Genomic DNA, 14,507 nt, shown 5'->3' with positions numbered 1-14,507 from the left:
TACAGCTTTTCACAGTTACCGTTGGGAAGCCACGTGGCTTCCCACGGTCCGTTCGATCTCAACGGCTCCTTCATTTGGACCGTTGGATCTCAACGGTAAAAAAAATAAAAAAAAATCTGATTTAATATCAACCGTTCGATCTGAGATCAACGGTCGATATTAATATGCTTTATAAATAAAGAAAAAATAGTTTTAAAATTAAGAAAAGTTACCGTTGTGACACGTGGCACAATCTGGAGTGTTTGAATTCAAATTTTTTAAATCCAACGGCAGAGATTAATTATTTGAATAAAAATTAAAAAAATGTAAAAAATCCGAAAAAATTGTAAAAAATCTGAAAAAAAATTGTAAAAATTTGTTTTTACTTTTCTATAAATACCACTTCTTCTCCATCTACCTTACACCACAATTTCATATTTTCTCAACTACTTTCAATCAAATTCCTATATTTCTCTCAAAGTTTCAATCCAATTTTTTTCCACAAAATGGCTACTGATGCAGGTTCGAATTGGTCGCTTCTTGAAGATGTTGCGTTGTGCACTAGCTGGGTTGAAGTTACTCATAATTCCCTTACGGGTAATGAGATGCAATTGCGAGAAATGTGAAGTTTAATTCATACCAAATTTGTTGAGCAAATGAGTGGGAAAAGAACCAAAGAATCGATATCCAGTCGTTGGAAAATACTTAGCCATTCCTTTAGTACGTGGAGAGATGCCTTGACACAAGCTAGTAATAATGTTCGAAGTGGGGCAAATTATGCGGATGAGGTAAAAATATATTATAATTATTTGTTTGTATTATTATTTTGTTACCTAATTTGATTATAATTATTTGTTTGTTTCATTTATTTGTTACCTAATTTCATTATTATTATTTGTTTGCAATATTTATTTGTGACCTAATTTCATTATTATTATTTGTTTGTATTATTTATTTGTGACCTAATAATTTCATTATTATTATTTGTTTGTATTATTTATTTGTTACCTAATAATTTCATTATTATTATTTGTTTGTATTATTTATTTGTTACCTAATAATTTCATTATTATTATTTGTTTGTATTATTTATTTGTTACCTAATAATTTCATTATTATTATTTGTTTGTATTATTTATTTGTTACCTAATAATTTCATTATTATTATTTGTTTGTATTATTTATTTGTTACCTAATAATTTCATTATTATTATTTGTTTGTATTATTTATTTGTTACCTAATAATTTCAATATTATTCATTTGTTTGTATTATTTATTTGTTACCTAATAATTTCAATATTATTCATTTGTAGCAACTTCAAGCACAAGCATGGTATGGTGCCAAAATCAAATCAAGAAACAAATCATTCACCCGGTGGGAATGTTGGAATATTGTTAAAGATTGTCCTAAATTCAAAGTTGTGCTTGTTGGTCCAGAAGTATGCATGAGCAGCATCCCTCTACACAACACCTTTGTACACAGCACCCCTCCACACTCTACACCCGATCATGGCTCCTATGTTGATGAAGAAGATGGAGAAGAAGTGCCTGAAACGCCCATTCCTGAACAAGCGTCGGGGTCGACCCGTTATCCAATTAGGCCTCTAGGTAAGAAGGCTTCAAAGAGGAAAGGGAGTGCTTCCAAGAATGATTATGGAAAGTATATGCAAGAACTTGCTCGTCAAGGTGAATTGACGTTGGCGCGGGAATTGGCGAAATATGAGGCTGACAAGGCTAGAGAAGAGGTAAAAGCTGCAGCTATTCAACAAGCATTTCAAGCTGAACAGTGGGAAAGAAAGCTACTTAGGCAAGAAAGGGAGTTGCTTAGAGAAGAAAGAATTGCACAACGAGATCGTGACATTATGAACACGCGTTTAGAAGGGATGTCTCCAAATTCTAAATATTTTTTGCAGTCGGAGAAAGCGGTTGTGGTGCAAAGGAGGCGTGCAAGAGAAGCGAGATCAAGACAAGATGGTCCTAGCACAACAAGACAAGATGATCCTAGCACCACAGATTGGTTAAGTGGTGAGGAATAGGGTACTTTTGTAATCGGAGCCCATAATTTTCCAATCACTTTGGGTTGTAATTTATTATTTATGTTGTTTCCATTTTATTGAAGTTAATACTTTATTTAAAGTGAGAGTACATGTATTTAATTTCGTAATATATTTATCCTAATAATAGAATCTTTAATTCATCAAATTGTTCACGTATAATGAAATTATAAAACACACCAAATAAAACTCACCAATTGGAATTACTACAAAAACAAACGAAATAATAAAAAACTCACTACAAAAAACACACCAAATAAAAATACATAAACATACCAAATAATTCACACCAAATAAAATTACATAAACATACGAAATAATAAAAAACTCACTACAAAAAACACACCAAATAAAATTACATAAACACACCAAATACAAACAAACATACTAAATAAACTTAAGTATCTTCAGCTTGTTTTAATGCCCACTGGTGCTCTATCAAGTCAATTTGCCGATCATTGTGCATAGATGACCTTTGAAGTGCAGTATATCGTTGAATGACCCTTTCATTGTAACGTCCATCCCTTTCTAATGGCTCGTGTTGCACGGGTTCTTCGGTGGCATCATGCGCACAATATATCCGTGTTCTTGAATTGTTCATCGTGTCTGCCTCTGGCTCATATTCATCAACCGCATCATAATCAAACTCATCTTCCACAATCATGTTGTGAAGAATGACGCACGTCATCATGATGGATCGAAGTGACTCTACATCGAACATTCTGGCAGCACCCCTGACGATCGCCCAACGAGCTTGAAGGATATCAAAACAACGCTCCACATCCTTCCTGCACCCTTCTTGACAGCTTGCAAAGTGTTTTTCTTTTGCACTTCGCGGGCGTGGCACTGTTTTGACAAAGGTTACCCACCGTGGGTAAATGCCGTCAGCTAGGTAGTATGCCCCGTCGTACCTACGTCTGTTGACGACGTACGTGACTTTTGGTGCCTTTCCTTGCAGGACGTCGTTGAACACTGGGGATTGGGCAAGGACGTTCAGATCATTTTGAGCCCCCGGAACCCCGAAAAAGGCGTGCCATATCCATGTATCAAAAGATGCCACTGCCTCCAAAATGATAGATTTTGATCATTTTCTGTTCCCATATGCGCCTTGCCATGCACTTGGACAGTTTTTCCACGTCCAGTGCATACAATCGATGCTTCCTATCATCACAGGAAAACCTCGCATCTCGCCCTTCTTCAAAAGCCTTTGCAAGTCCACGTGAGTAGGTTTTCGGAGGTACTATGCGGTGTACAAAGATTCAACTGCTCCGCAAAACCTCATTAGGGCCTCAAGAATGGTTGATTTCCCCATCCTCGTTATCTCATCCACTTGGTCTGCAGATGCTCCATACGCAAGCATCCGCAACGCAGCAGTGATTTTTTGCTCAGGCAGGAGACCCATAACACCACAAGCATCCTTCTTTTGCACAAAGTAAGAATCATGATTGCAAACATCAGTCATGATTCTGTTGAACAAATGTCGTTCCATTCTAAAACGACGTCTGAAGTACGTATCAGGAAATGCAAGCTCTTCACCCCGTCGTTGCCTGCTTCTATCAAGGTTTCTTGAATGGTTGGGCCTGCATATTTGAGCAACAGTCTGGATGACTCCACGAGAATGTGAGGCTCTGGCCATTCTTGTTTCATCATCTCTCCTTCTACGCTCTTCATCCTCTTCCATCTCATTTTCGGCTATCTGAAGGTTGAACATTCCTTCAGATTGGTTAAACAATTCCTCCTCTTGCTGATCGATTTCCCACATCATCCTTGATGAAGAAGAAGACATTGTAAGGATGGATGGTGAAGAAGAAGCAGAAATTATGAATAATGAGATAGAGATGTTGAGAAAATTGGTGTGAGATTTGTGAGGATGGATGGTGGATTATATGGACGATTCAGAAAAGGATCGGATTGTAGATGAGGCCACGTGGCATGCCGTCATTCGTTAAAAATCTAATCGAAATCTATCCTCAAAGATTTTGAAAAGATAATGACACGTGGCACGATCGTATTGGATAAAAATCTTATCGAAATCGATCTCCAATAATTATATTTTCGGATAATGACACGTGGCGCAATTTTGAACGAGTTAAAATCTGATTAAAATCTATCGCAAAGATTCTCAAAAGATAACGACACGTGGCACGATGACATTGGATAAAAATCTTATCGAAATTGATCTCCAATAATTATCTTTTCGGATAATGACACGTGGCGTATTTTTGAACGAGTTAAAATCTGATCAAAATCTATCGTCAAAGATTTTCAAAAAATAACGACACGTGGCACGATGACATTGGATAAAAATCTTATCGAAATTCATCGCTAAATATTTGTTTGTTTTTATAAAATGACACGTGGCGCAACGAGAACGATTTAAAAAATCTTATCCGAAATTACAAATAATTTTATTTTGTATTATTTAAACAAACAAAAAAACTAATATTTTATTGCCTATTGCCTGGGGGGAGGGCTCCAAGGGTGGAGATGCAAATGGCAATTACTGTTCATTAATGGCAGTTACTATTCATTTGAGGCAGTTACTGTTCAAAATGGTGGATTCAATAGTGGATTGCCAGGGGGGAAGGCTCCATGGGTGGAGTTGCTCTAAGGGCATGCATATAAATTTTGCAGAGTCCAAATGAATAGATGACCTACAAATCGTGATGATTGAATATTTGGAGAAAATTAGGAGCACCAAGATAACTCAGAGCAACTCTACCGTTGCTTAGGCCTCCTAAGGCTATTCACTATTTAATATATCTAGTATACAGTCATTTAATGAATAATATCTGCCTTTTGTATCTTCACTTCTACACTGAATAGCCATGACAATAGGCAATAAAATAATAGTATTTTTTTATTTATAAAATAATACAAAATAATTTTATTTGTAATTTCCGATAATGTAAATTTAGGTATAGTACAAACAAATAAATAATATATTGTTACCTAATCCGCTAAATTTTCCACACTTCGAAGATTACTACTAACTTGTGCCAAGCCATCTCTCCACATACTAAACGATTGGCTAAGTATTCTCCAACGACTAGACATCGATTTTCTGGTTCTTTTCCCACCAATTTTCTCAAGATAATTGGCATGAATAAGACTCCACATTTCTCGCAACTGCATCTCATTACCCGTAATTGGATCATGAGTAACTTCAACCCAGCTAGTACACAACATAACATCTTTAACAAGCGACCAATTCGTACCTGCATCATTAGTCATTTTGTTGGAAAAAAATTGGATTGAAACTTTGAGAGAAAGATAAGAATGTGGTTAAAACTAGTTGACAAAATATGAAATTGTGGTATATGGTAGAAGATAATGAGAAGACATTTATAGAAAAGTAAAATCTTTTTTTTTTTTTTTTTTTATGTTTCAATTTTTTTTCTTCAGATTTTTATTAATTTTTTATTCACATAATTAATCTCTGTCGTTGGATTAAAAAAATTTTGATTTCCAACACTCCAGATTGTGTCACGTAGTACAACAGTAAGATTTCATAATTTTAAACTGTTTTTTGTTCTTTTTTTTTTAATTTATAAAGCCGAATAACATGAACCGTTGATCTCAGATCCAACGGCTAAAATTAATTAAGGTTTTTAAATTTTTTTACCGTTGGAAATCCAATAGTCCATAAATTGTTGCCGTTGAAATCCAATGGACGCGGAGAAAACACGTGGCCTCCCCAACGGTAACATTCTGAAATGCGCCACGGGCCCTAGGTTTGAAACCTTGTCAACGCAAAAAATATATAAAACGTGGCTGAAGTCGTCCAGACATCAGCCTTGCCTCACGTGGCCTTCAGGCTCTCGGCCCGGTTACTTGTGACAGGCCTCTCCCTTGGGCCCACTCAGGCTCAATCACCAGCACACGCTGGACCTCATTGCTCGAGCTATTGGCCCTATTTGAGAGCTAGTCCATCGGGCTATTGCCAACAGTGGAACTGCTTTCAAACCGTTACATATTATTACTAGTATTTATATGTTATAAATAAATTTACGTGTTACAATATGAGCTATTATATGTTTGTGAACTAATAAATTAGTCTTGAATCCAAACATCTAAAAGTGAAAAAACGAGTATTGAATCTAAATTTGTTTAAACAAGTGACTTGAATCCAAACATCTAAGAGTGAAAAAAACGTGTATTGAATCTATTTTTCATTAAAATTCTGGCTCTACTTCTGCTTTTAGAAGCAATCCCAAACGAACCATTCGTTTTCTAAATTTCTTTATTTAACATATCTAGGTTACTACCACACCACGCACTCAACTAATAGTGAATTATTCATTTGGATAAATGTAAAATGAACTCTGTTTATACCATATTTAGGGCATCGTATTTAGATCTCGTATAAATACTCGAAGGACTTAAATGTAATTATGTAATAAAGGAAGGGGCAAATATGCAATTAGGGGAGGAGCCCTTATTCTATAAAAGGGCCTCCTCACCCTCACAAACCTATATAGAGCAAAGTTCTCACACTCTCTCCCTCACTTCTCAGATAAATACAATACAATCAGTGTGGACGTAGCCCAAATCTTGGGGTGAACCACGATACATCTTGTGTTATTTACATTACTTGCAGATTCACGGTTGGATTTACGTTGTTCCAAGACCTCCGATTTTGTGCATCAACAAACTCAATAGACTATATAACGAAGAATAAGTAGCCAAAATTTTGCTGATTCACTAAAGTTATGAAGCATCACATGTTCCTCAAGGTTTGCTCACAAGTCTCACCCTAATTTTTTTTTTCTTCTTCCCTTTTCATGGCCGATTGCCGTTGAATTCAGGGTGGACATTTACGCCACAAGAAAAAAGCACAGGACCAAATTATGCACCTAATTTCTGCCCTCTAAAAATCTCAATCGCCCTCTCTCTCTCTCTCTCGGTCTCATTTTCTTTATCGGTCCACAGCTTAATGGCAGATATATATCAATTTTTTCGCCGGATTTAAGATCTCAGCCGCTTCTTTAATATGCATGGAAGCTACTTAGAAAAATATGTGTCCACTCCTTACCATCATCTCGATCGATACATAGAATCTAACATATATTAAATGACGTGAAAGTAACTTCAGAATTCTTTTGAAATTATTTTGGAAAAACTTGATGTAAGTCCAATTTTTTTGGTCAATAGTAAGAATAGTTCAATTTATTAAAATAAGTCAAATTCCTTAAATTTAATTACTTTATTATCAATAATTATCTATTCAATGATAAGATTTATTATAAAAATCAAATTTCTTCCTAATTATCTCTTTGATTATTATTATTATTTTTTGTTATTTATTGTTCTTCCTCTTGCTTTAAACCCCATTTATAGATTTAATTTTTAATTTTTATAATCAACCTATATCACATGTTAATTATTTTTATGTATCTATATGATAAATTCTTTTTTATAATCAACGTGTCACAAATTAATGTGTCTTGTTTATAGGTATATTATGTTTTTTCCTACCTTTTAGTTAGGTTTCATATCTCGCTTACAGGTATAATATATATTCATATATTTGTTACTTGAGTTAAGATAGAATGTTTTGTAGATAATTTATGTTAGTATATTAGTTTTTTTTTTTGTTGTAAGATATTAATTAGATTTTTTGGAGTTGAAAAATGTATAATATTAGTAGATTTTAATTGATTTTTAATATTTAAAAAAATATAAAATGAGTATAAAAGAAATAAAACAATGTAATTAGATAATTGGACTCACTCCTAAACCATCTATGTTTTTGGACCTAGATCTAAAAGCCCCAATTATTTTTAAGGAAAACTAATGAAAAAAGTTTGAAAACTTTGGGTTTTAGTGATAAGGACAAAATAAAAGGTAAATTGAATAGTACCACGTTTAACTTTTTAGTGTAAAAATGTGGTTTTTTGTTAAAGTGAACAGTACCATGGACTTTTCGTTAAAACTCCCCTATTTTTATAACAAAAACATTTATGCTCATAAGTGTTTTTATTAGAAACACAAAGACTTTTTATTAAAAGTCAAGTGTTTCACGAAATAGCTTTAAAAGTGTTTCATAAAAAATAAAAATAAAAACCATTTGAAAGGTGATTTCTAAAGAAAAAAAAACGTTTCTAAGATTAATAAAAAACACTTTTACTTTTTTTTTTAATTTTATCAAACGCTATCATAAATGTTTTTGATTGTCATAAAATTTTATGTCCTTTTAAATTTATGGCGGGTTTACATAACCATATATAATCAAAATTGAAGAAATTAGATTGAAGATGAGTTGAATTGAGGATAATCAAAATTCAGATTTTCATAGAAGTTGTTTACTTAAATGTTTTGGAATCGGAATAGAATAAGTATCGATTCAATAAAACTGTTTACTAATTCAGCAAAATCGGAATATAAATCAGTATAGTTATTAATATGCTCTTATCCCAAATCAAATATTTTACCTAGCTACTCCTCCGTCGGTAAGATCATTCCGTAAAATTGGACACAAAGATCATTCTTCTCCTCATTTCTTTGCTTTTTTTTCCCACTACTCGTTCCAGTTACCCACTCCTTCGTCGGTGCAGGTTAGATTTCAGGGGAATGAATCGTCAAATGCAGGAATTCACGTGAGCGCAGCTATATAGGCCAGGTTTCGCGGGTCGCGCCGATTTGGATGGTTTGTCATAACCTCGGAGTCGTACAACGGTGCAAGCACGGTTGAACTTCTGAAGACAGCTTCGAACCTTACTTCGGTAGGGTGCATGTGCAGATAGAGGGGTTGGGTGCTGAAGCCTTTTAAGGGTATTTTGGTTAGAAAAGTAAGATTCCAGATGGAGGCCTTCATCCAAAGTGGGATTACCACCGCTATCTCAACAATCCAATTCCTCCGAATTCTGAAGTTGAATTCCTATTTTTGAGTGAACTCCACTATGTTTTCATTCCCAAAATGCTGAGCAAACACTGGAATCCTTTCAAATGGGGAGTGGCTCCTGTCATATATTTCAACCCCCATTGGTAAACACACCATTGATTCAATCTCAAACCAGCCGAATAACTTGGTCTGATGCCCTAAGAATTCGAGCATCCAAACTTCCAAACAAAACTTTAATTTCTTAATGTAGGACATATAATTATCAACTATTTATTTAATTGAAGATATGTTTCAAGATCTTACGGTTCAAGTCTAGAGGAGGCCGGTGGATTTCAATAAGATAATAACGAAAAGCTTATAATATGTTGAAACCTACCAACCATGCGTCCCAAGTTCCAATAACCTAGTAAAGGTGTTAGATTTTCATCCATTCGTTCCGAACTTTCGGATTTGAAGTACCCATGTCTTTTTAATTATTTAATAATAAATTAACAAAGAAAAAAAACAACCAACCAAAATGCCTTTGCTCTTGTTATTTTATTGAAGAGAGAAAAATTATAACATTTAAAAAATAATATCCCCCGTTACAATACATCTCGAATATATCCCAATGTCCCAATGTACATTATTGACAAAATAAATAAAAATAGAAATGGGAACAATAGTCAACTTGCATCAAAATTAACAACAATGCTAACCACTAAAATTTGACCCAAAAAAAAAAAAATTAGAAAAAAGAGAAGCAATTTATGATTGATCATGTCCTCCCCCAGTACTGCCATGCAGATTCGCCGCCATAGCCATCACCCCAAGCTTTTGCAAGTTCAACTTGATCACAGTGTCCACAAACATCTTTGTATCCTCCTCGGTGTTCCCTTCTGGTATGTCCACCACATACGACTCCAAAACAATCGAGTAAACCTGATTATCCCCCTCCTCGCCTTTGCAGTTAACGAACTCATTGACCGAAGTAACAGACCTATAGTTATTAAGCCTGTGCTCCCCTCCCACAACCCTAAAGCTTATTATGTGCTTCTCGTCGTCCAAAATCTCCAGCCTCTCGGTGCTCGTCGACGCCGGAAGCCCCGAAACCACCGTCACCTCCCTTATGCTCCCAACTCCGCCGTCGCCTTTCATGTTGCAGCTCTTGATAAAGTGCTTGTATCTGTGAGGGCTGTCGAAGCTCCGGACCAATGGCCAAACCTGCTGCGCCGGAGCTTCGATTTTCTGCGTTATTAGCGACGTGCATGTGTTCGGCGACGGCTCGAATTTGTGGTACGTGTCGATGAGGTTCTCGAGCTCGGAAAACTCAGCTAGGGTTAGACCATATGGGGGAGCGGAGCTAGCATCCATGTTTTCTGTGCTCACACGTGTGAAAAATCAACACAAAATTAGTTAGAGCACAGAAGGAGAAGAAGATAATGAATGAGATCTGGTGGTTCTAGGGCTAGTGAACCATCATATGAACACGAGAGGGGGGCGCATTTATGCTTGAAGGTATTTTTCTTTTAGGACAGATATGCCCTTGATACACATATTTTATTCTACTATATTTTTTTAATTAAGGTGTTTAATTCCAAATGAAGAGAATTATGGGTGTGGACCCTCCCATAACTATATTGGGAAAGGTCATGCCTGGTTGGATTTATCTTATTGGAATGGGACAACCGCAATGCCCAAAATTTGATGGTATAAAAAGGTTGCAAGTAGATGAACATGAGGTGGTGATTTCATGAAAGGATTGTTATAGGGTAGCATAGCAATATCCACAAATCTATTTTTTATTTTTCAGATATTTATTTTAATTTTTTATCTTCGATCGAATAAATTGACATCATAACTAATAAGAATGCGTGAGTTGTAAGAATAAGTGTGTAAATAACACGATGTTGTTTATATATGAAATATGAATAATACTTTATAGTGGTTAGAATAATATTAGAATACATACAAGTTGGGAGAGTGATTATTAATCTTTTCATCATTCGAAGTTGAGCACTTCATATATATTGTTTATTAATACCCTAGTTTTCAAAATCAAATCTCATTTTTTTAATAGAAATTCTGGCGTACGTTATCAAATTATTTACTTTTACTTTAATGGTGTTTTATTTCTTAATGGTGTTATAAGAGTTTATAAGTTATTTTATTTTTGTATACAACGATATTTTATAGTATTGTAGTGAGGAATTTGGGGTAAGTCGTGCAATAGGTGATGAGCATAATAGATTGGTATTCATTTACAAGATTTGGCACAATAAAAAAGTTGTTTCTTTGTGACTCAAAGGTTATGGGTTTGTGTTGTTGAAAAAACTTATTTTCAAAACAAGGGTAAAACTGAGTGTAAAAGATATTTTTCTCACGACACTTTGCAAAGCAAAAGAGATTTATTGGTTTGGGGTTGACTTTAACTTACTATTTTTGTGTTGATTAAAAATTTTAAACTAGCCATTTATAAAAATTGAACTTGAAATCTCTTACTCGTAAGTTTATTTAATTTGTCACTCATGATTAGGAGCAAGATTAATACTTGTGTTTCAAAACATACGTGTCATCATCTTCTTTTGGATTGATGCATGCATGTTAATTGTCTTGATTAGTCTATGAGATCAAATAGTTTTTGAGACAATCAAGATTGGATTAGCAATAGTTGGTGATAATTTTGGGAGGGGCATGCATGTAAATATGGAAAAAGGCGGGGGTAGATAAGGTAAAACAAGAAAAAGGACAAAAGGACTGTAAACGGAGGGCGGAGTAGTCGCAATCGTTGAAAAGGCAAGCTGGAGATCCGTGGATCATGTGACTACTCTAACAGACTCCCGCGTGATATGTAATTTCAGCTTTTATCAAAGTTGGTCTATTTTTTGCGAACCCATACACAAAAAAGAGATAAATGTCTCGCTAATATTTTTTTCTTTTTAACAAACGATAATGAAAATTGAAATCGAAATCAAGAGAGCCAACTCAGTTGTAAACTCCTTTTTATGTCTTTACAATTTTCGTTATAGTGATTTATCAGTTTCAAAGTTCGTCTAGTATGGACTTTGTTCAGATTTGACACGGAATTCTTCGTTATTGAATCCTTAAAAAATGAATCTTTAGCCGTACATCAAGTTGTTCATTATTTTAAGGCTTGTCCAGCAATAAATACGAATGAAGTTACTATGTGCTGGTTTTTTTTTTTTAAAAGAAAAAAAGATTAGTTTGTGGCTTTGTCACATCAATCTACTTTTCTAAAGGTTGGGAAAACTCGCACAAACATTTCAGTTTTCACTAACCACCATCGTATAGTTTACCAACGCCAAATTTAAACCCAGAATGTGTCATTTAAAATATAAACCTGAAAGTTGTCTCGAACTATTGAGCTACCTGTGTTGTGGTTATGGTGTGTTGTTGTTGGTTGCAATATTTGATGAAAGGGATAGAACACTTTATATGCTTTTTGGTTTGAACATGTTGCGTAGTGTGATACGGTGGTAGGCTGTTAGTTATGATGCAGTCGTGGGGTTCTTGGATTTTATTCCGAAACACGGCAAATCTTTTGACATTTTCTTTTGTAATAAATTGATCGTGGATTATTCAGTTCTTCTCTACACAACTGTTCAATATTTGTTAATTGATAGATTAATTGTTGATATATTGCCAAAACATCAGTAAACGTGTTTACCACAAAATGTATTGACAAGTATCAATTATAGATATAAACTCCGTCATTTATTACCTGACGGACATCTTGCACATAAAGAGTTTGCTTGAACGTGCTTTTAAAATAATTGAAAACACTTAAAGAAAATATTTTAGGTTCTAAAAGCATTGTAAGTGCTTCATGCAAAAAGCGCCGATTATGTGCTTTTTGTATGAAACACTTAAGTGTTTTTTCATGATTTACCTACTATGAATTGGGTTAAAAAGCATTTCACCAACAGTGTTTTCATCAATTTTAAAAACACTTTCAAACGAACTTAAATTTTTTAGTATTTTATATAATACAACAGAAATGGTGCAACAACTACTCAACTTGTATGGTGGCCATGCAGCTGTGTTCATCTGGGTGGGGGTCATGGTTTCACGCAAAGTGGAGAGAAAAGAAGAAAGGAAACAGATAACATATAGCTCAGCCTCTGCATGTATGGCGGTATGCTGAAATCTATGACGTTGAATAATTTTTTTCATTTTCCAGATTTTTTTAAATGTATGGCGGTATGCTGAAATCTATGACGTTGAATAATTTTTTTCATTTTCCAGATTTTTTAAAAAAAATCTTGTTTTATACTTTAGTTTAAGTTTCTTAAAGTCATTCTCCAAAAAATGAGACGCTAGACTCTTCTTATCTCATATTTTTAGCAAAATATTTTATAACATTGACATAAAAATTAATATTAAATTTCGAGATAATAAAGAATTCGAAGAAAGTTCTATTTTAAGAAAATCAATGAAAAGTTTCACTTTAAGATAATTTTCTTATCATTTCTCGATTAAAGAAAGTTAATTAAGTAATTAATTAAGGGAACTTTAACGAAAAGCATCCGGTACTGTTCATTTTAACGAAAAACCACATTTTTACACTAAAAAGTCAATCCTGGTACTATTCACTTTATCATTTATTTTGTCTTTATCATTAAATCTCAAAGTTTTCAAACCCTTTTCATTAGTTTTCCTATTAATTAATTGGTCTGCACATTTTGGTGAAGATACTATAAAGTAATCTTTGATCCAAAAAAAAATGATAAGGTAATCATCAACCCTACTAGCTATAAATTATTGGAAGATTCAAGAAAGATGAAAATTCAACAAAGCACATGCAATACACTAATATTTTCTGTTGTCGGAATGGATTTGTGGTCCTTTCTAATTCATCATCAAACTTAAAACAAGGTTGGAAAGTAACTAGTTAGATCTTATCGTACGATTTCGGGATAAAATATAATGATGAGTTCTAAATCTAATGTTTATTATCTACTGACAGTACTGGCACGGACGATCACGATTCGGAGATCATATGCGAGATTCAAACGGAGAACCTTATCAAGTCTAAAATTTTAGTTGAAATATTTTTCCTTTATATTTTATATTGTTTTATTGTGTTATGGTTATGTACCTATTTGCATCCCTTAATAAAGCACGGTATGATGGTTATGTACCTATTTGCATCTCTTATGTTTAGTGTTCAAAACTCTTTGCTTTTAAAAACAAAAACAAAAAATAAAAAATAAAAATTACATAAAAATATGCCCTTGTGGTATTTGAACTAGTTGGATCTGTATATAGATAAAAAAAGTGTGAGAATACTTCAGCTAAGAACTCAATTCAGTTAATTGGTGCAACTTCAAATATACATATACTTTATAAACAAGTAAAACAAAATCGTAAATGGGGGTCGTCCCAAGCCAGGGACATGTGCGATGACGCCCTTCCGGCATTGGGCAGGCGTCAACCCCATACATGGTCTCATGTGGAGACCTGTATTTTTGGTAAACAGTCGTCCGGACCTGGTCAGTGCGACCCCCTTTCTGAGATGGGCAGAAAATGCTCATGGTGTGGGAATACGGGTTACAATTCAAGGACTTCCGCCGCCGCCAACACCACCACCACGAGGCAGCTGAATATACATTCTGGTGGTGGCCTCGAG

At 34.4% G+C, this 14,507-nt stretch overlaps 2 protein-coding genes across 2 annotated transcripts; one reads left to right on the top strand and one right to left on the bottom strand.

Moving 5' to 3' along the window:
* The first annotated feature begins 611 nt into the window (after positions 1-611).
* Positions 612-3,604, top strand: LOC126632521 (uncharacterized). Its single transcript, XM_050302945.1, has 3 exons — positions 612-767; positions 1,294-1,787; positions 3,553-3,604. The coding sequence occupies exons 1-3, from the start codon at positions 636-638 to the stop codon at positions 3,602-3,604; spliced, it is 678 nt and encodes a 225-aa protein (XP_050158902.1). The 5' UTR covers positions 612-635.
* A 5,792-nt stretch (positions 3,605-9,396) lies between these two features.
* Positions 9,397-10,371, bottom strand: LOC126631814 (abscisic acid receptor PYL2-like). Its single transcript, XM_050301966.1, has one exon. The coding sequence runs from the start codon at positions 10,229-10,231 to the stop codon at positions 9,626-9,628; it is 606 nt and encodes a 201-aa protein (XP_050157923.1). The 5' UTR covers positions 10,232-10,371; the 3' UTR covers positions 9,397-9,625.
* Positions 10,372-14,507: the final 4,136 nt, after the last annotated feature.

This window comes from Malus sylvestris, chromosome 8, assembly GCF_916048215.2.
Source record: "Malus sylvestris chromosome 8, drMalSylv7.2, whole genome shotgun sequence".
Taxonomy (NCBI): Eukaryota; Viridiplantae; Streptophyta; class Magnoliopsida; order Rosales; family Rosaceae; genus Malus; species Malus sylvestris.
The sequence above is the reverse complement of the archived record's forward strand: the minus strand, read 5'-3'. Positions and strand labels throughout refer to the sequence as shown.